This window comes from Salvelinus alpinus, chromosome 9 (assembly GCF_045679555.1).
Source record: "Salvelinus alpinus chromosome 9, SLU_Salpinus.1, whole genome shotgun sequence".
Classification (NCBI taxonomy): Eukaryota; Metazoa; Chordata; class Actinopteri; order Salmoniformes; family Salmonidae; genus Salvelinus; species Salvelinus alpinus.
The window spans coordinates 16,165,344-16,187,956 of record NC_092094.1 but is presented as its reverse complement, the minus strand read 5'-3'; the positions used below and the strand labels follow the sequence as shown (position 1 = coordinate 16,187,956).

The 22,613-nt window shown below is 43.5% G+C and overlaps 1 protein-coding gene and 1 pseudogene across 2 annotated transcripts; one reads left to right on the top strand and one right to left on the bottom strand.

Annotated features, from left to right (window-relative positions):
- LOC139584795 (mitochondrial inner membrane protease subunit 2-like) overlaps positions 1–22,613 on the top strand; it is a 196,356-nt pseudogene that overhangs the window by 148,949 nt on the left and 24,794 nt on the right.
- On the bottom strand, positions 8,249–21,588 carry LOC139584393 (leucine-rich repeat neuronal protein 3-like). Of its 2 annotated transcripts, none has more exons than XM_071416162.1 (2): positions 21,103–21,588; positions 8,249–12,847 (listed from the first exon to the last, which is right to left on the bottom strand). In XM_071416162.1, exon 2 carries the CDS (start codon positions 12,462–12,464, stop codon positions 10,347–10,349), a length of 2,118 nt encoding a protein of 705 aa, XP_071272263.1. In that variant the 5' UTR covers positions 12,465–12,847; positions 21,103–21,588; the 3' UTR covers positions 8,249–10,346. The 2 variants fall into 2 exon arrangements, with proteins under 2 accessions (XP_071272263.1, XP_071272264.1); XM_071416163.1 differs by lacking the exon at positions 21,103–21,588 and adding an exon at positions 20,714–20,865.

Genomic DNA, 22,613 nt, shown 5'->3' with positions numbered 1-22,613 from the left:
GATATGCATATGTTGGTCAAAGATACCTTTAAAAAAAAAAATAGGGGCTTGTATCAGAAAAACAGTCAGTATCTGGTGTGACCACCATTTGACTAATGCAGCGCGACACATTTCCTTCGCGTAGTGTTGATCAGGCTGTTGATTGTGGCCTATAGAATGTTGTCCCACTTCTTATCAATGGCTGTACGAAGTTGCTGGATATTGGCGGGAATTGGAACACGCTTTCGTACACGTCGATCCAGAGCATCCCAAACATGCTCAATGGGTGACATGTATGCAGGCAATGGAAGAACTGGGACATTTTCTGCTTCCAGGAATTGTGTACAGATCCTTGTGACATGGGGCTGTGCATTACCATGCTGAAACATGAGGTGATGGCGGTGGATGAATGGCACGAAAATGAGCCTCAGGATCTCATTATCTCTGTGCATTCAAATTGCCATAGATAAAATGCAATTGGGTTCGTTGTCCGTAGCTTTTTCCTGCCATACCATAACCCTACCGCCACCATGGGCAACTCTGTTCACAACGTTGAAATCAGCAAAACGCACGCCCACACGACGCCATACACTCTGTCTGCCATCTGCCCAGTACAGTTGAAACCGGGATTCATCCATGAAGAGCACACTTCTCCAGCGTGCCAGTGGCCATCGAAGGTTAGCATTTGCCCACTGAAATTCTTCGGTTGTGCAAACCCACAGTTTCATCAGCTCTCCGGCTGGCTGGTCTCAGATGATCCCACAGGTGAAAAGCCGGATGTAGAGGTGGCGTGGTTACACGTGGTCTAGGCCGGTTGGACGTACTACCAAATTCTCTAAAATTACATTGGAGGCGGCTTATGGTCGAGAAATTAACATTAAATTCCCTGGCAACAGCTCTGGTGGACATTCCTTCAGTCAGCATGCGAATTGTACGCTCCCTCAAAACTTGAGACATCTGTGGCATTGTGTTTTTTTGACAAAACTTTTTTAGAGTGTAATGATGTGTAATGATCATGCTGTTTAATTAGCTTATTGATATGCCACACTTGTCAGGTGGGTGGTTTATCTTGGCGAAGGAGAAATTCTCACTAACATGAATGTAAACAAATTTGTGCACAAAATTTGAGATAAATAAGCTTTTTGTGTGTATGGAAAATTTCTGGGATCTTTTATTTCAGCTCATGAAACATGGGACCAACATATTCCATGTTGTGTTTATATTCTTGTTCAGTAAATATACTGTATCTCAGTATTTCTATTATTTATTTTATACAGTCTTTTTTGCTCAATCTTATCAAGGGTGCCAATAATTTAGGTCATGACTGTATATCTTTTGACAAAAGAGAGGATGTTGTGTCACATATAAAGAAATGTGATGCCCATTCCATAATGGAGGATGGCTGGATGCACTCTGCTGGAGGCTACTGCTGGGTGCATTGTGCATCCACCACCATTAACAGAGTTCTACTTAACAGTAGCAGCACTCAAAAGGCTTATTATATGAGGTTATATGTGTTGTGATGTAGGCTACTTTAAATTAGACTGTTAACAAAAAGGAAGAAACCTTAGTGGGGTGGTGGCGGCTCCAAGATAGCTGTGGGATTAGCTGATGCCCAGCATCTGCAGTCTGCAGGCCGAGACTCTTCCTGATTGACTGATTGATTCGAGGATAATTTGTTGTTTTTCCTAAATGACTAGACAGGTTTTAACTGATGAGCCATCTGGTTATTACAGATTTACAGCACAGCAGGCTATGCCTCTGTGAGGAGAGCTGTTGAAGTTGTCACTTCCTCCAAATGGTCTTTGATTTAGAAGCATGCAGACGGACGGTCGGAGGGACGGTCGGGGGGACGGCCGGATGGACGGTCAGAGAGGCGGCAGGTGTTAAGTAGTGCGGATCACCCAAATGCATTCAGCCTTTAGTCTTTAGTGATGCTGTTATCTTCAGCCAATACTTAATAGTCACCTTCAAATAGGCCCTGCTGGGGAGATTCTGTTGGTGTATTTTTGAAAAAAATATATATATATTATGAGTCTCTTTCCAGGCCCATTTTGGTGATAACAGCAGTTTCATTTGTTTCCCTAATGTTCACATGATGCATCTCTCTTAGCTTAATTGTATCATATTGCAGTATTGAGCTTGTAGTTTACATATTAAAGTTTTGTGAAACTGACACTGGTGAAGCAGCACTGACTGAGCCAGCATTTAATTTTTAGTGTTTGAGTAGCTACACATGTATTGTTTGCATCACTCTGTTCTGTCACCATATCAAAGTTGTTGATAAGGATGCTGCTCCAAAATGATCTTTCTAGTGAGTCCCGCGGTGCGGCTAAAGAACAACTCAGTCCCAAAGAGCTTTCAACCGTTCCCGTTTTTTGCTAATTTACAATTCAAATAATTTAAATACCCAATTTGTGCTAAATGCTTCATTACGAAATAGCGGCCTGTGTTCCTTGGCTGTGATCTTTCCTGATTTGGCAGATTTGGGGGAAGGGGGGGGGGGGGTAGAGAGTGAAATAGAGAGAGCGAGAGGGAGACAGAGGATGTAGAAATGATGAACAAAAAGCACATCACAGTACTAGCCAATAGTTATTGTAGTGTGCTAAGAGCCTCCAGTAATGAAGCCAAGCTGGAGTCAACTCTCCGGAGTGCCCTTCCTTCAGCAGTACTAGAGGACCTGTGTTAGGCTCTCTGGTTTCCTCGGTTACTGAAGCCTTAGTGAGCAGAATATGTTTGAAACCTATGTAACAGGTTATATAGTGTGATGCACTCACTCACATAGGCTACCCACTTACCACCAGAATGGGAAGTGATGTACTGTATGGCTGTGAGGAATTATTTAGTTTCAAGCACTCCGCTCCTCTAAGCCAAAATGCCATCCATCAAGTGCACTCAGCATGGGAGCTTGTTCCAGAGAGGATCCCAGCGCCCTAAAAGCCCTGCAAACTGAGCGAGCTGAAAACGCGAGTCACAGAGATCAGTGCATTTATAAAGCTTCTATGCTCAGACCAATGTTTATACATCACTCTGTGTGCAGAAAAACATTAATGGATAGAGGGCTGTTCTTGCAACCAAAAATACTTCCCCCAAAAGGTGCTTTGATTCTCTAAGGAACATTGTGAATGGCTGGTTTACTTAAAGTGCTTTTGTGGTAATAGTAGCCTACTCTGTGAGAGTCTCTAACAGATTGTGGTATAACTGACAGGCACAAGGCCATCTCAGATTGTGGTGAAGTTGTTGACTACTAAGAACACTATGATGTTCCCTCAGGAAAACAAACTTCTTGTCTAAGATGACCACACAGAACTCAGGATGTCTGGCAGATGAATGGAAGAACCATTCAACACAGAGTTTGTTTGTCTCTTGGTGTCAGTGTGGTTTTCCAAGTCTTAATCAGACGTCTTAATGTGCTGAGGTGACATTTCATTTGACCAACATGATGGGTTGGGTTCAGCGTTAATGAGAGAGATGCCCCAGCATCACTAGCTCCAACGGTCGGTCTAGGGGATTGACAAACTCTCCTGAGCCGCTGGGAATTCCGCTGGGAATTCTACCTCTCTCACCGTGGCTACCTGCTATAATCACCGCACTAGGAGGAGGAAGACAACGTTTAAATGAACCAGCTTAACGGGTTATTAGGAAAAGGTAAATTATTCATTACGGAATGTGTAATCATAGCAGGGCCTTTGATGGCAGGCAGCTGCGTAGCATAGCGCCGCTCGCTGCTTTTGAATGCCACATACGCTGCTGGAAGCGGGATAAGGGAATTCTCTGAGTCCCCCCTTTGAGAGCTAGCTAAGCTAGCCACGCCAGCTCGGTGCTCAGCGCTCGCTCACGTTGACAGGAGCCATGAAGGAGCACTGGGATCAGAGGATCCATAAGAGGTTAGGGAGCTATGTGTAAATAGAGTTGGTAATTAACTAGGAATCAACTCAAAATGCTCATCACTAATGCCAGGGTGCATGCGCATAGATTTGTGTTTAGTTTGTTGTTGTTGCTGCTGTAACAGTTGCCCCCTGCTGTGAAGCGCTTAGCCCAGTGAACAAAAAGCAGATTTAGTCTCCTGTGATGGACTGTAGGCCTACATGTGAGGTGACACTTGATTATCAGCTGGAACTAAAGCCATTCTGTTTATACAGTTCCAAAGGGTGGATTAGCTACTCTAGTGTCATCACTTACAGATATAACCATGATAGACCTAAATAGAACGCAATTTATTGTATCCTATGGATAATGCATCCTAAGGATATAACCACCATACATTTGATATATTCACATTCACATCTTACATACTGTAGAGTCCTCGCTCATAATTGCCTTTCACAAGATGTTTCCTGTGTATACACTACTGGTGAAAAGTTTTAGAACACCTACTCATTCAAGGGTTTTTCTTTATTTTTACTATTTTCTAAATTGTAGAATAATAGTGAAGACATCAAAACTATGAAATAACACATATGGAATCATGTAGCAACCAAAAAAGTGTTAAAGAAATCTAAATATATTTTATATTTGAGATTCTTCAAATAGTCCCGCTTTGCCTTGATGACAGCTTTTCACACTCTTGGCAATCTCTCAACCAGCTTCATGAGGTAGTCACCTGGAATGCATTTCAATTAACATGTGTGCCTTCTTAAAAGTTCATTTGTGGATTTTCTTTCCTTCTTAATGTGTTTGAGCCAATCAGATGTTTTGTGAGAAGGTAGGGGTGTTATACAGAAGTTAGACAAATTTATTAAAAGACCAAGGCCATATTATGGCAAGAACAGCTCAAATAAGCAAAGAGAAACAGTCCATCATTAAGTTAAGACATAAAGGTCAGTCAAAAGGAACATTTCAAGAACTTTGAAAGTGTCTTCAAGTGCAGTCAAGCGCTGTAATGAAACTGATTCTCATGAGGACCGACACAGAAATGGAAGACCCAGAGTTACCTCTGCTGCAGAGGATACGTTCATTAGAGTTACCAGCCTCAGAAATTGCAGCCCAAATAAATGCTAAACAGAGTTCAATTAACAGACACATCTCAACATCAACTGTTCAGAGGTGACTGTGTGAATCAGGCCTTCATGGTCGAAATGCTGCAAAGAAACCATAACTAAAGGACACCAATAAGAAGAAGAGACTTGCTTGGGCCAAGAAACACCAGCAATGGACATTAGACCGGTGGAAATTTGTCCTTTGGTCTATAGTCCAAATTGGAGATGTTTTGACTGTGTGGGTGAACGGATGATCTCCACATGGTGAATTTCCCACCATAAATCATGGAGGAGGAGGTGTGATGGTGTGGGGGTGCTTTGCTGGTGACCCTGTCTGTGATTTAGTTCGAATTCAAGGCACACTTAACCAGCATGGCTACCACAGAATTCTGCAGCGATACGCCATCCCATCTGGTTTGGGCTTAGTGGGACTACCATTTGTTTTTCAACAGGACAATGACCCAACACACCTCCAGGCTGTGTATGGGCTATTTGACCAAGAAGGAGAGTGATGGATTGATACATCAGACGACCTGGACTCCACAATTCCCCGACCTCAACCAAATTGAGATGAGATGGTTATGGATGAGTCGGACTGCAGAGTGAAGGAAAAGCAGCCAACAAGTGCTCAGCATATGTGGGAACTCCTTCAAGACTGTTGGAAAAGCATTCCAGGTGAAGCTGGTTGAGAGAATGCCAAGAATGTGCAACGCTGTCATCAAGGCAAAGGGTGGCTACTTTGAAGAATCTCAAATATAAAATATATTTAGAATTGTTAAACACATTTTTGGTTACTACATGATTCCATGTGTGTTATTTCATAGTTTTGATGTCTTCACTATTATTATACAATGTAGAAAATAGTAAAAACAAAGAAAAACCCTTGAATGAGTAGGTGTTCTAAAACCTTTGGCCGGTAGTGTTATTGTAAGAAGTGATATTTTACAATGAAGAGAGGGTGTAATCATGTTTGATGATGAATATGGTACTACCGGTATGTATACGAAACAAAAATATAAATGCAACATGTATAAAGAAAAAAATATCACCGAAATGTTCCATACGCACAAAAAGCTTATTTATCTCAAATTCTGTGCACAAATGTGTTTACATCCCTTGCCAATATAATCCATCCACCTGACAGGTGTGGCATATCAAGAAGCTGATTAAACAGCATGATCATTACACAGGTGCACCTTGCACTGGAGACAATAAAAGGCCACTCTAAAATGTGCAGTTTTGTCACACGACACAATGCCACAGACGTCTCAAGTTTTGAGGGAGCGTGCAATTGGCATGCTGAGTACAGGAATGTCCACCAGAGCTGTTGCCGGGGAATTGAATGTTAATTTCTCTACCGTAAGCCGCCTTCAACGTTGTTTTAGAGAATTTGGCAGTATGTCCAACCGGCCTCACAACCGCAGACCACGTGTAACCACGCCAGCCCCGGACCTCCACATCTGGCTTCTTCACCTGTGAGATCGTCTGAGAGGGATGGTGGGGGTGCTGAGCAGTATTTCTGTCTGTAATAAAGCCCTTTTGTGGGGAAAAACTAATTCTGATTGGCTGGGCCTGACTCCTCAGTGGGCTGCGCCCCTGCCCAGAAATGTAAAATTCATAGATTAGGGCCTAATGAATTTTGTGTATTTTAATTGACTTATTTTCTTATATGAACTGTAACTCAGTAATTGTTTTTGCTAAGTATAAATTAATTAGTGGAGGAGCTTCAGATGTAGCTGTTTGCTGACTTCCATCACTCTGCCCACAGTGTGGGTCTGTACAGCAGTGACGAATGCTTTGGAGAGCTTGCCTGCTTCCTGCTTTTAAAGTGTGTATTGACTCATAAAAAACCATTTCCTCCTCCGTCGTTTTATTACAAAAGGCTTTGGTAATTCTAGTACTACTGCAGCTCTGTGAGAGTATTTCTATTTCCTGCTTCCTTTGGTGAGCTGCAACTCCCCAGAAAACAAAACACTCACTGATTGGTTGTCATCTGTGTGTTCTCCTTTGTTGAATGTTTTATTTCTGTTTTATCCAATATGATTTTGTAAAAGAATGGATATAAAAGTGAGTAAGGGAGAGCAGTCTTCAACTCCCATTCAAACATTCAAAAACGAATCAAAAGTATAAAAGAACCAATGTTTTCAGTTGTTCATAATCATATCCAGTTTATCAGCAAAGATTAAGTATCCCTGTTTCAGAGTTTAGATAATGATACAATCACACAAAGCCCCAATACAAGATCACACAAAGTCCCCAGTGTTGTTTTATCTTAATGGACCACTGAGTGGGGAAATAATTACTTGAAGCCCCAGGGTGCAGTTTGAGGAAAGCTTGAGAAATGTGAACATTTCTATTTTATGTCGTAGGCTACTCCAAGCAACGAGCAGGAGGTCTGTCCCAAATACAACAGGATAATGGGGCAATATTTCAAAATGGGATGATTTCACACAACCTTTTGAAGAAAAATCTCCACAGATTAGGCTATTATCTGGCCAAACAAGTTTCAGATGAATTGGGCATTTTAGAAGTGGAAACATTATGAGAGATATTTGTTTATTTCAACTAGAGGTCATTAGGCTATTCAGATGTTTTCCACAAATGAAAATAAACAACAGCAGAAGACTGCACAAAAACCCTGTCCTCCGTCACTCTGTGACTAAACTGTTCATTTGATTTGCACCACAGCACAGGTTTCAAATTGAGAGTATCTACACGTGCTAATTTAACCGATGTATTGAACTAATATTCTACTTCCTCTGTTGAGTTGTTTGTATTTCTTTAGTTGTTGGGTAAATATTCAAGGATTATACATTTTCCATTCAAGGCTATACACACCTGTATCCCATATTTTCACATAAATCACTGCGTAAAGCTCTGAATTGCCTATGCAAAGAATTTGTCGCCTTCAATGATAATATCCTAATTACAGATGTGCAATCAACCAAATACTGTTCTGTCCTGGCTGGAAGATGATATTAAAAACGACAATTTATTACTTTGCCTGCTAATTTTCCCAGATCTCCCCATGGCTATCATAATGGAATTACAGTATATCATCTGCTGTCTATTTGTCATACAGGGTGTATTTCCCTGAGAGAATGATCAGTGGGTTAATCATATCTACACAAGAGGGCCGCCCACCAGTGTTTCTACTGTTACTGGTGAGGGATTGGGTGATTTAACACATCCCCTCGTTCCAATATTAACTTAATTCACTGAATGATATGGCACCTACATTTTTAACCCCTGTTGATTGACACTGGTGCGCAGAAAACACTGATATCCAAAGGGGTTGAACTTGTTTATTGTTAGGAACAGTTTCTCAGTGCTATTACGGCAAGGAATTTTAACAATTACAATTCCTTGTAATATGGCACGGTGGGAGTTTATGTGAGCAATACTAAACATATGTAACATTTTCTTTCCTGTTTTTCTCACCATATTGCGTGCCCCCAGGTGGTGCACAAACAATAACAACAGAAGGGCATATTGCCATCGGGCCTTTATTGGAAAATAGCTTTTTTGCATGTGTGAACATTTTACGAGATATTATTTCCTTTTCTCTGAGTGGATTGCACGTTGACATATCATTTGCTCTCATGTGGGGTTATCTGGAGTTCAAACTAGGCGAACGGAGGAGTAAAAAATGTGTGATGAAACCTCAGTGGAGGTCCTGTCAGTTCTTCTCTGAGAGCTCTCCTTTCAAGTAAGCTACCCTAATGAACCAGGGAATATACTAAAGACTCAAGTTCCCTTAATGAGCATTCTTATCTTGTTGTTATCTTGTTGTGCAATTATCTCACTGTGCAGTCAAATAAAAACATACACACATCTCTAATACCTACAGCAGTACTGTTGTTCCACCTTCAATGTGTCAAACCTGCACCTTGTCTATCCTGTCCCTGTTCATACTGACTTCTAGCCGTAGTAGACACTTAGTCCTCGTTTTGCGCTCCATTTGTCTCCTTCCCCTCTCGGAGGGTGGCGATAATGTGAAGTGCTTAACAAACGAGCCCAAGAGTTGCTGAGCTGTTCCTGTAACGGCATCCGTGTCTCGCCAGTGTCACGGAGGGAAGCGGCGCACCGCACCGCGCTCCGGTGCTAGCAGCCTCCATGTGTTCTCGCTGACCTATGCACTACCTGCGCTCTAATGGGTCATATTTTAGCTCCCGTGGCGGTGACAAATGGCTCCACTCTAAAAGCCCTGTCAAAGGTGCTGAAACTCAGTTGATATATGGCGTCCCTCTGATAAATGCCCCCATCAGTCCGCATGTGACGCCGATTCATCACCTCTCTGAGGTTTATGTTAGGAATCCATATTGGGTTTTAAATGAAAGAGAATATATTGCAATTCAAAGTCATTGGGTTTCTCTGATGCCGCACACACACACACACACACACACACACATATAAAGTACAGTGTGTAAGTTATATACACACACACGCTCTCTCTTACTCCCCAGTCATTGCCAAAACACGTCGTCCTGCCTGAGATTGCATTTTAGTAACAATGTTAAAATGTCCGCCTTCAAGGGCAGTCCCAGTAATTGTGTTTGTCTACATCACACTGTTTTCCTTTTGCGTGATTTAGACAGTGATATGAAAAGATTTATGGGATTCATATTTATGAATTATAACATTTTGCATTTCATGGATAGCTGAATGTTATTGATAAAGGAAGCTTAGATTGTTCCTTTCAGAGCATCCCAATATCTTATTCAGATTGTTATAAGCAAGTCATCCTTGAAGTTGGGTCTTTCGCAATTACAATTTCAAGTAAGTAAGAGAAAGCATTACATTTCGATTAAAATACAATGTACTGTTTTTAATGAAAAAAAAATATTTGATCATAAAATTGTTTACATATACACTGTTATTGTCTACTAGTCTAACAAGTTTTGCCCATTATAAACTGTATACGAGTGGTATTTCTTACTTATGGCCCTTGAGTGTTATTTAAACAGCACAGAAAATATTCCTCATTGTGGACCACAAAGACATCTCCACAAGGTGTTATAAAGCACAAGTCAATAACCGAGAGAGATGACAGTCTTTGTGCTGTGCTTTTTTGCAGTTGCACTGCATGAATGACCGATCAGTAGCCACGTATATCGCAATCTAGATACCTGTCTGTGCACCATTTTGCTGCAATGACAATTTTGTTGTATAAAAGAGTCTGTGGGTCTGGGATTAGCTGGTTACGTATTTATGCGTGAGGGCGCTGGTTTATGGTTCCATCATGTGTTCCAGGTTCCAGGAGTTCCAGAACCCAATGCTCTGTCATTGTCATGAGAAGAGGGCACATGAGTCATACATGTCCAACACTCTTTCACCTTGTTTAAAATCCAGAACATACATTTTCCTGCTCCAAGGCCGTTTCTTTCATTACATGGAGTTGTCTGGCAAGTCTATTACGGTCACCTTCACCTTGACTCCAGCCACACAGAGTTCTGTGAGAGAAGAGGCGGAGCCGGGGCGGGTGCTAGGACCCAGCATTGACTCAGTTTGGTCCACCATCAACTTCCTGTAAAAGTGTTGGCTTTGCAGAGATGTGTATATGATGGAGGAAGCCACAGCAACCACGATGAAAAGCACAGCACATGCAGCCATCACCACTGTGTCCCACTTCTCACTGCTCTCCACGGTGTGAGCCAGTCCCTTTGTGGTGACATTGACACAGTCCCTGTTGTGTCCGAGCTGCATGCTCGTGACTTCCACACACACCCGGTACTGGGTGGAGGGGTTCAGGTGGGTGAGACGATACACCTTCACATCGGTTGGTACTCTAGCAGTGTATGCCATGGAGGGATGCTTAGCATTCGCCATTGTGAACCACTTTATATTGGATATAAGACCACCATGAGTATTATCCCAAGATACCAAAACAGAGTCGGGCTGCACTGATCTAACGTCCACATGTAAATCATTGCCATTATCAGAAGGATGTGGAAAGTATCCATCTACCACCAACAACACAGACTTGAGGTCTGCACCAACAAGATTGTGAGCGACACAGGTGTACAGCCCTGCCTCAAGCATGGTAGTGTCATAGATGTCAAAGGTCCCCTCTGGATGCATGTAGTACTTATCAGACACACTGTTGGGCAGGACTCTGTCCCCGGAGGGGGTGACCCAGTATATCTCTGGCTCCGGCTCCCCGAATGCCCGGCAGTGAAGCGTCACCGAGCTCCTTTTCCCAACGGTGACACGATCTGGGAGGCTCCCGGGCGAGATGAGCGGGAGGCAAATCTCGGTCATCTCCCTGAAGTGGACCTTGCGGACGTGCTGGCCCTGGTACTCCGGCGGCTCCACGCAGAAGAGGGAATCTGGCTCCATGAAGCGCACGCCGGTCTGGTTCATGTTGATCCAGCGGATGACGCAGTCGCAGCGGATGGGGTTGCTATGCATGCTAACCTCACGCAGGTTGGGCAGGGAGTCCACAGTGCTGTGGTGCAAGGCGCTGAGGGCATTGCTGTTCAGCATCAGTGTTTCGAGTCTCGGCAACTTGTGGAAGGCATTGGGGTGGATGTAGGAGAGCTTGGGGTTGTTGGTGGCCTCGATCTTGGTCAGCTCAGGTAGATTGTTGAGGGCGAAGCTGTCGATGGACACCAGCGCAGGCATGCTGTTGATGCCCAACTCTTTGAGGTGGATCATGTCCACAAAGTCCCCTCTCTGAATCCTCTCGATGGGGTTCTTGTTGAGATCCAGAAACTTCAGGCTCTTGGCTTTCTTCAGAGCGGCCTGTGGCACTCTGTCAAACAGGTTGTCAAAAAACGAAACACTCTCCAGGTTGTCGAGGCCGACCAGAGTGTCATCTGGGATTTCGGAAAGATTCATCCTGGCCAGAACCAAGCTGCGTAGGTTGACCAGGGGCTTGAAGTTCATGTCTGACAATTGAACAATGGGGTTCTCCCCAATCATCAGGATCTCCAGGCGGGGCAGAGGCTGAAACCACACCCTGTTGATGCCCCTGAGGTGGTTGGAGTTGAGATGGAGCCGCAGGAGCCTCCCTAGCCCTCTAAAGGCACCAGGACTGATGGATGAGATCAGGTTGTGGTTGATGTAAAACTCCTGGAGGTTGGGCAGGGATGGGAGACAGTTGTCTGACAGGGCATGAATCCAGTTCTCCTCCATGTGCAGTGACAGCAGCTGGGGAAGAGGACCCAGATGGACATCGCTCATAGACGATATGTTGTTCTGGGATAAATCTATCTCTGTGATATTAGCCAGGTAATCCAAAGGTTTTTCAACACTGATGATATTGTTGGTCTGTAACAATAGCACCTGTGTGTCTGAGGGCAGTCTCTCTGGCATTGTCGATAGGCCTAAGTCATTACAGTCCACCGTGGGAGCCTCGGTATAAATAGAGCTTGGAGAGAACCAGGGTCGTATCTCACACCGGCACAATGCAGGACAATGAGCAGCGCCGCCCTCCGAGGCCAAAACAAAGGCTGTCAGAGCTAGCTCCACTAACAAACAAGCCAAGAACGCAGCCTTCTTCATCTTGGCCCCCTATTACCTTGAACTAGAAATTGGTCCTTATGGAGTCAGCTGTTAGCACTGTTAACTTCACAAATAAAGGCTCATTTGTTACCGCAGTGAGACAGAACGGATTTCTGCTGATGCCTGGTCCCTAAAGCTTTGGCCTTTTTGTAGTCGTTGTCTAGTCCTTGGCAGAGAGGAAAGGAGCAACCGTTCTTCAATTTACACTGTACCAGGTTGTCAGGCAAGTTGGATGTGTGAAGGTCAATGTATCCTTCAGGAAGTCTGTCGGTGAAGAACAGGGAGGGTTGAGGAGGAACGCTCTGGCTTGGGCTGGGGATGGATCACTCTGTCTTCCATCATTATTATCCTCAATCACAGTCACTCGTCGTTTCAATTTCCATCTGGGGAGAAAAATATCAGAAAAAATACATTCAGTACTACATGGCATTATTGGGAGACTGAGGCATATATTGACATTTAGGAATATTGAGACATATATTCTACGCTTGTTTGATTTTATTGCTTTCACTTCGCCATCAAAATTATGAGTTATGATTGACTTGACCTTATATATATTATTCAGGTTGGTGGCTAATAATTGTGTGTCCCAAATGGCACCCTTTTTCCTATATTGTGCACTACTTTTGACCAGAGCCTTATGGGCCCTAGTCAAAAGTAGTATAATATAGGAAATAAGGTGCTATTTGGATGCACACAATAGCACTTTGGAGTCACTTAATATCCCTGCAGGGCAAGAGATCTGCCAGAGGATCTGGAATTTTAAACAGCGATTTATATCTTGCTCACAGCAGTAATACAAATCCCCCCAAAACATTTCCCAAAAACTTTGCATCAAGAACAGTTTGAACAGCTAAAACATTGTGAACCAGAGCCTATCCCAGTTTTACCATACACCCTAATTAGCTACATTTCGTCATCCACCCTAACTCTGCCGTTGTGAACTATGTATTCACATGCACGCAGCAACTGTCGCACTCACGCACAACTACCCACGATCACTTCAACTGGAGTATATGACCTCAAGGCATTTCAGATTCTCCCAAAATATCTCTGAAGCTTGCTACAGGTCTTCTTCTGTCTCTTCATCCTCTCCTGCATTATTTATGAGGAGTTGAATCAAAGTGGTTCCTACAGGTGACAGGTCTGTGCCGGGGTTTGCTCATGTCGACTGCACATATTGATGCTTTGATTAATTTGTGACCTTGAGTGCAGAAGCCACGGCTCCGTGTGTGATAGTAGATGAAGCTGTCTGTAAGGCTATAAGAGCAGGGCTGCTGATGAAGACTCCCTATGACAGAGCACCGTGCATATATTAGCTTGTTATTCGCAGTCAGTCAACACACACAGGTGGAATCAAGAGGCAAAAATATTTTTGCTGGTCATTTCTTTTTTTTGTGCCTAATGTTCTTGTGCTCAGCCATCTGTGTAGGACCTGTGTTCAAATTCTGTCCAAGCTGCTCTGTGCCTGATATTATACAGCACGTGTAATATCCACACACATTTGGTGTTTCATTTCTAACCTATTTATGTCAAGTGTTGAAATAAATACTTAAGTGTGGTAATGCTAGCTATCATTTGCAACGATCATTTTCAGACTCCTTTATTTCATGGTTTCATACAAGGGAATGGTTTTATTGGCAAGAGATTCCTCTTCATGGCCCAGGTGGTAGAGTGTGTGTAACCATATTATGTAAATATGTTTTTCACAGTAGATCGGAAAAATATACTTAAAAGAAAAGAACCCCCATGCTAATAAGGAGAGCAAGTATTGAATTCTAAACTGGATGAGTGATGCTCTCCTGTTTGCTTCCACGAAGCACACGCTAATTTCCCTTTTTATTACTTAATGCTAAGAGCCTGTTGTTACTTCACTCACATGCCTTCAGCTCATAATTAGATCAAATGGACGTTTGAGTGGTGGTAAATGTTCTTTCAACATTATGTTAATAAAGTATCTTTAGTTGCGGGAAGAATAGTTGAGATGAGGTGAAGATGCATTGGAAAGCTGCTGCTGTTGCTTTGTGATGCCATTTCAATAGAAAGGCTCATCTCCGACGGGTAGCTAGCACTCCTTGCTTGTGTTTAACACGGGTGATAACGCCATGCACTTGTATAACGTATTGTCTACTTGTGTTTAACACGGGTGATGTGCCATCCACTTTTATAACGTATTGTCTAGTTGTGTTTAACACGGGTGATGTGCCATCCACTTGTATAACGTATTGTCTACTTGTGTTTAACACGGGTGATGTGCCATCCACTTTTATAACGTATTGTCTAGTTGTGTTTAACACGGGTGATGTGCCATCCACTTGTATAACGTATTGTCTAGTTGTGTTTAACACGGGTGATGTGCCATCCACTTGTATAACGTATTGTCTAGTTGTGTTTAACACGGGTGATGTGCCATCCACTTGTATAACGTATTGTCTAGTTGTGTTTAACACGGGTGATAACGCCATGCACTTGTATAACGTATTGTCTACTTGTGTTTAACATGGGTGAAAACGCCATCCACTATAATATATTTTCTAGTTGTGTTTAACATGGGTGATAACGCCATGTGTAACAGTATAACTTTACGTCCGTCCCCTCGCCCATACCCGGGCGCGAACCAGGGACCCTCTGCACACATCAACAACAGTCTCCCACGAAGCATCGTTACCCATCGCTCCACAAAAGCCGCGGCCCTTGCAGAGCAAGGGGAACAACTACTTCAACGTCTCAGAGCGAGTGACGTCACCGATTGAAACGCTATTAGCGCGCACCACCGCTAACTAGCTAGCCATTTCACATCCGTTACACTCACCCCCCTTTCGACCTCCTCCTTTTCCGCAGCAACCAGTGATCCGGGTCAACAGCATCAATGTAACAGTTTAACTTTAGACCGTCCCCTCGCCCATACCCAGGTTCGAACCAGGGACCCTCTGCACACATCAACAACAGTCTCCCACGAAGCATCGTTACCCATCGCTCCACAAAAGCCGCGGCCCTTGCAGAGCAAGGGGAACCACTACTTCAAGGTCTCAAAGCGAGTGACGTAACCGATTGAAACGCTATTAGCGCGCACCACCGCTAACTAGCTAGTCATTTCACATCCGTTACACATGCACTATGATATATTTTCTAGTTGTGTTTAACATGGGTGATAACGCCATGCACTATGATATATTTTCTAGTTGTGTTTAACATGGGTGATAACGCCATGCACTATGATATATTTTCTAGTTGTGTTTAACATGGGTGAAAACGCCATGCACTATGATATATTTTCTAGTTGTGTTTAACATGGGTGAAAACGCCATGCATTATAATATATTTTCTAGTTGTGTTTAACATGGGTGAAAACGCCATGCACTATGATATATTTTCTAGTTGTGTTTAACATGGGTGATAACGCCATGCACTATGATATATTTTCTAGTTGTGTTTAACATGGGTGAAAACGCCATGCATTATAATATATTTTCTAGTTGTGTTTAACATGGGTGAAAACGCCATGCACTATAATATACTTTCTAGTTATTTATCTTATTTAGCTCCCTTAGGGATGTATTTTCCACTTGTGTTTTTGTTTGATATGCTGCAGCTGTATGATATGCTCCCCCCCCCCCCCCCTCTCTCTCAAGTAGAAGTTGTGGTCTTAGAGGCCAGGAGGTTGTGGTAAGAGGAAACAATTGATTGTGCGATTAAGTCAAGGGGTGTTGACCTCTGTGGACTCATTTGGGCTGAGGAAACAGAGGGATCAGTCCACACACGGCCCGACTCACACACGCCTTAGTAGAGAGTGCATTGCATTCCCAAGTCCCAAATGCTACAGTTAGTTACAGTTCAAAGGCAGTACTCTTTAAAACACCACAAAAAATACAACACATTTACAGAAATCCCATCAAAGACTACAAAAATTGAGTTGTGTTTGTTACTTCTATAAATAGGGAATTAAGATAACAATGCACCATGTCACTAGCATGCTAACAAAGAATATCTGGGAAATCAGTATAGCCATATGAAAGCTGTCTACTTCACAAAAAATTCTTGCACTCACCTATATTTTACCACTTTTAAGTGCTGAATATTGACATTCTCCAAATGGATTAGGGGTGTATGGCAGAAAGGGGGTTGATATACACTACCGTTCAAAAGTTTGGGGGCACTTAAAAATGTCCTTGTTTTTCGTCCATTAAAATAACATCAAATTAATCAGAAATACAGTGTAGACATTGTTAATGTTGTAAATGACTATTGTCGGTTTCTTGGCAATTTCTTGGCAATTTCTTGCATGGAATAGCCTTCATTTCTCCAAACAAGAATAGACTGACGAGTTTCAGAAGAAAGTTCTATGTGTCTTGACATTTTGAGCCTGTAATCGAACCCACAATTGCTGATGCACCTGATACTCAACTAGTCTAAAGAAGGCCAGTTTTAATGCTACTTTAATCAGCACAATAATTTTCAACTGTGCTAACATAATTGCGAAAGGGTTTTCTAATAATCAATTAGCCTTTGAAAATGATAAACTTGGATTAGCTAACACAACGTGCCATTGGAACACAGGAGTGATGGTTGCTGATAATAGGGCCTCTGTACGCCTATGTAGATATTCCATAAAGAATCTGTCATTTCCAGCTACAATAGTCATTTACAACATTAACAATCTCTACACTGTATTTCTGATCAATTTGATGTTATTTTAATGGACAAAAAAATAGCTTTTCTTTCAAAAACAAGGACATTTCTAAGTGACCCCAAACTTTTGAACGGTAGCATACCTAACATATTAGTGTCCTTTTTCATACAGTGAAACAGACTGCAGTGTGTTCCTTCCCTCCACCTCCTAATGTAGTAGACATGTCATAAAGTGGTTCCAATCCACCATGTTTTATTCACCAGCTACCAGGCAGCGAGTGACGAGCATGCTGCAGCTACAGTATACAGGGGAAATGATGTGATGTGCAGCGTGCCACCGCGCCAAGGGGAAGTGACACCCTGACATTCTGCCACATTAATATACCATGGTATTGTGACAAATCTTACTGGTCTTGATGTTGTTGAGCCTAATGAATCTTGGTACGGTAATAGCTTTTTAGACTACGGAATGAAAATTTGCTCTGTTGCTAACGCCATCTCTTTAACGTTAATGTGAAAATTAGAATGTTGATGAATGAATGTGCACTGTCTCTGATACATGTCATGTTACTTCTCAAAGAAATGTGACATAGAATTGGGTTAGAGTGCACCAGTTGGGGTAGAGTAGACAGACAAAACAAAGCATGTGTACTTAAAAACAGGTATGTACAAGAGGCAGTGTGATATAGAAAATGGAGGATGGAAATAGTGGCCATTTAAAAGCTGCTGGGGCCTAAGTGGTGTTTTATTTGTGCCTTTACAGTAGCCCAGTATAGCAACACATCTCTTAACACAGTCTTTTAATCGGTGCCAGATGTCCAATTCAGTCACATCCTCCACTTTCTCTCGAAAAGCATTAAATGTGCCACCACTTTGTGACGCATCAGTAGAGTTGTTGACTTTTCTAATGTTTAGTATCAGTCTTGTAGTTTGGAGGGGAGGGGTGGTGAGGGGGTGGGACTTGAGGTGAGGGAGTGGGAGGTGAGGTGATGGGGTAGGAGGTGAGGTGAGGGGGTGGGAGGTGAGGTGAGGTGAGGTGAGGTGAGATGAGGGGGGGGGGAGGTGGGGTGGGGTGGGGGTAGGAGTGGGGTAGGGGAGGAGAGGTGAGTGGGTGGGAGAAGAGGAGAGATGGTGGGAGGAGGGGAGGTGAGGGGATCGGAGGAGGGGAGGTGAGGGGATCGGAGGAGGGGAAGTGAAGTGATCGGAGGAGGGGAGGTGAAGGGATCAGAGGAGGGGAGGTGGGGTGAGGAAAATGGAGTGATGTAAGTGCCCCTCTCTTCTATTGCCCCCCCCCCCCCCCCCACCTCTTTTTATTGATTTATCATTAAATCTATCCAAGCAAAATCTGTCCTTTCAACGTGACCTGCTCCCTCGTGTTCCCTATAGCGCTACCGGCTACAATATCACCCTATAGCGCTACCTGCTACAATATGACAGTCTGCTACATGTTGTCATTGCTGCCTGAGCAGCCCACCATGAAAGCCTGCATTAGCTATGCTAGCACCGTGCCTGTCATTAGCATTAGCTGTATGGCTACATTCATTAGGCCAACCCACTGTGTGGTACCCATGCATAATGACATCCCCCTTGCATCTGTTCAACGCCGCCTGCAAATAAACAGCAATTTAACAATTAATTAGGGATCGATGTTAAGCTGTCAACTCCCCCAGGCTTCCTACCAATCCCCTCCTCCATATGGTGAGAGAGGGAGTTGACAGTTTATACCCTCTCTCATATGGTCTACTGTCATACACACACACAGACGCACGCACGCACGCACGCGCACGCGTGTGCACACACACACACACACACACACACACACACACACACACACACACACACACACACACACACACACACACACACACACACACACACACACACACACACACACACACACAGGTATGGTATTCATGTAAACATGACCTGCCTGTTGATTTACAATGTTATTTGTATGTATGCACCATATAAAATGAGTTTTGCAGGGGACAGTGAACTCGCAACACACATTTTTCACTATGGATTAATCTATCACTATCACAGTTCATTGCATAAATACCTAATGTAATACATTAACTGGTAAAGCATAGGGTGTTAGCTGTCAACATGCCCTTTTCCACAGGCTCAGGTAGGACTAGTTCTGCTGCTCTGACTGTAAAATGCATGGGATTTACTTTGAAAAAACAGTGTTTCAGAATCTGAGTCATACTGTATCTGCTGGGAATGCGTTTTCCCAGTGTATCAAATCAATCTTTGTTCATCCCTTGAATCCATGTGCTACGGTACACTGATATTCTCGTAGTGGGGATTTTGCAGGGTAGGTAGGTTGTGTTGCGTGGTTTTCATTTGACTCTTTATTGAGCGAGGATAGGATTGGAAGGAAGTTTTCACCCGAAAAAAAATACAAAATTGAGCTAAATCTGTCTAAGGTACAGTATGTTATACACAGGAGTTTGAGGTTGGCTTGTAAATCTTAAGTCAAGATTTTAGTGACAAACAGAAACCGTCTGCTTATCATAAATAATTCATGTTTGATAGTAATGCTATTTCACATTACTGATATTAATTAGCCTGCTGAATTTTTTTTTTTTGATAGAGTAAATAGTGCCTTTTGACACTACATTACAGCCATTGTTAATGCATGGAATGGTGTTGAGTGTGAGGTACAGAATCTTGTAGCGATCTATTCCTCTCAAACTTTGTTTCTGTACAACCAGTCAGTGTGCTTTGCTTTAGTGATGTCTGCAGAGTGACATCACAGATTCAACGTGTACACTTTCACTTTTTTGTCTAAAGCACCAGTACTGTTTTCTCTTGTGGATTCATCACTCCAGTCCCCACCAGTCTGCATAGAGAACCTTGGGAAAGCAGGACGACCATAGAAGAGGACTATATGACAACTGCCTCTTTAAATCTGTTCGTAGCCAGGCTATTCAGCATGATATTGGTGCATTTTTTGCATAGAAAGACAATTTTATGCATAATTAGGCTAGTTCTTGAAAACAGAATGATGCAGTCATCTTTCTGACCCCGATTTAGTGGCTAACATTGTGACTGTGCTGAATGAGGTCTGCTGCTCACTAAAAATGCCTCAGTGTGACGTTGTTTAATTATGAACAAGCCCTAAATGCAGCCGGGTGATGGGAGATGGCGAGAAAGAACGAGGGATGAGGTGAGGTGAAAGAGAGTGAGAGAGAGATGGAGAGACGAAGGGGGGGTGCTGTTCTGGTAAATTAGGCAGGCAGTGGTGGGAATGTATTTTTCCTCTGGTTAGAGGAGAGTTCTCCACAGCCCAGCACTCCAGCTCTGTCTCACCTGGATTCCTTAAAGACGCGGACAAATCCTAAATAAATCCTCTTTGAGAACCTCTATGTTCGTCCTCTTGGCACACACAGTCAAATAGTGTCCAACTGTAAACGCATACAGTACTTATGTGTTATGATCCATCAGTGAAAACGGAAAGGGGTCTCTTTACCCCGGGCTTATTACTGGTTTACCTCGTTGAGTTCTGGTCTTTTCTACTGATGGCAGATTCCCTGACTTGTCTTCTTTTCTGTTCTATCCCTGACAGACACACAGAGGCGAGTATACTTCAGTTTTTATATTTTTCTCAGATGTACCTGTAGAGCGATGCTGCCGAGATAACACCGCCTTCATTCCGCTCCAGCCTGAAAACCACAAATCTCTCTCACCGCTTTCAAAATACACCTTGATGCCAATAACAGCCTACATATTCATCCAAACGTTTCCTTAAGCAGCAGTGACAAAAGCCTGTGTTGGACTCCTCAGCCTTTCATTTCCTCAATTCCACCCCCCCCCCGGCCAAGTCTCCCACATAACTGCAGGCTGTGCCTTCTGCCTTCTTGGCTGCTAACTCCCTCCACACAGACACAGGTTCAGCTCAAGGACTACCGCATTGTCACACTGAAAACCAACCCTCTACCACGCCAACCAAACACACTTGCCTCAAATACACACACAGGAGAGAGAGAGATAGATAGAAACTTACCAGTGGGAGTGAGTCCCTTCACACACTATATGGACCTGCAGCAGGTATTCCCCTCATGCATGGAACCCACATGCTTTAGAGCAGTAGTCCAGCATGACAGTGTGAGACTCAGATCACAGCAGGTTTTTCATGTGTATTTCCAAGAACATGCGTCTTCTTCTCCTTTCGTCGCTAGAGAGGCAGAGAGAGAGAGAGAGAGCGAAACAGGAGAGGGAGAGATGGGTAGCTCCAGCTCTAAAACCGTTCCACTGTGTGTGTGTGTGTGTGAGAGAGAGGCAGATGGAGAGAGAGAGAGAAACAGGAGAGGGAGAGATGGGTAGCTCCAGCTCTAAAACCGTTCCACTGTGTGTGTGTGTGAGAGAGAGAGGCAGATGGAGAGAGAGAGAGAGAGAGAGAGAGAGAGAGAGAGAGAGAGAAACAGGAGAGGGAGAGATGGGTAGCTCCAGCTCTAAAACCGTTCCACTGTGTGTGTGTGTGAGAGAGAGAGAGAGAGAGAGAGAGAGAGAGAGAGAGAGAGAGAGAGAGAGAGAGAGAGAGAGAGAGAGAGAGAGAGAGGAGAGAGAGAGAGAGAGAGAGAGAGAGAGAGAGAGAGAGAGAGAGAGAGAGAGAGAGAGAGAGAGAGAAGCTGAGAGAGAGGCAGAGAAAGGCTCTCTTGGTTGTGTGTGTCTTTGCTTGCTAAAGATGCTGGGTGCAGAGCAGAGCGATAGGGTGGGGGCTGTTCTCTGTCTATCCCTCCTTTTCTCCAGCGCAGTTAGAGAGCAGATCACTCAGCTGATCAACCATCACTCCGCTCTGGTGCTGCCAGCTCCACCGTCATTAATAACACATACACACATACACACACAGTCCAATCCCTCTTCAGATCGCAGGCTCTGTTCTTGGAGCTGCTAGTAATTCTGATTGGCTGAGCGGGCTGTCAATCAGTCATGATCCCCTGTATCCCTGAGGAAGAAGGAGGGAGGAAGAGACCAAATGTGTGTGTATGTGTGGGAGAGAGTAGGAGGAAAGGAGTGACAGAGAGAGTGTGTATGTGTCTGTCTGTTTGTTTGTTAAAAAGAGAGTGATAGAGGGAGACTGAGTGAGAGAACATGGGAGGGAGAGATGGCGAATGGATGTGGCTTCTTATTAAGACTGGCATTTCGGGTTTGAATCTCCGGGGGATTTGAAGGCAGCGTTTAACATGGTGCGGTTTCTGCAGGTCATTATTCAATGCCTTTGTGTCCCTCATTTGGCCAGACACTCTGAACTGAACACCTTTGTACCTCTGGCTCCCTGGTACCCTCACAGTCATATATCTGTGGCTGGAATAGAAGCCCATAAGTTTTGATAATTACAATGCTATTGATCATGGCCTTGAACAGCACACCCAAGCGAGAGAGAAAACAATTACATATCTTTTCTATATTACCCAATTATTAAACTTATTTTGTATCCGGAATGTGGATGCCATTGCTTTGTATTTCCTCAAAAAGGACAGTCATTGTCGATATCAAAGTTAATCTTGTTCTCTG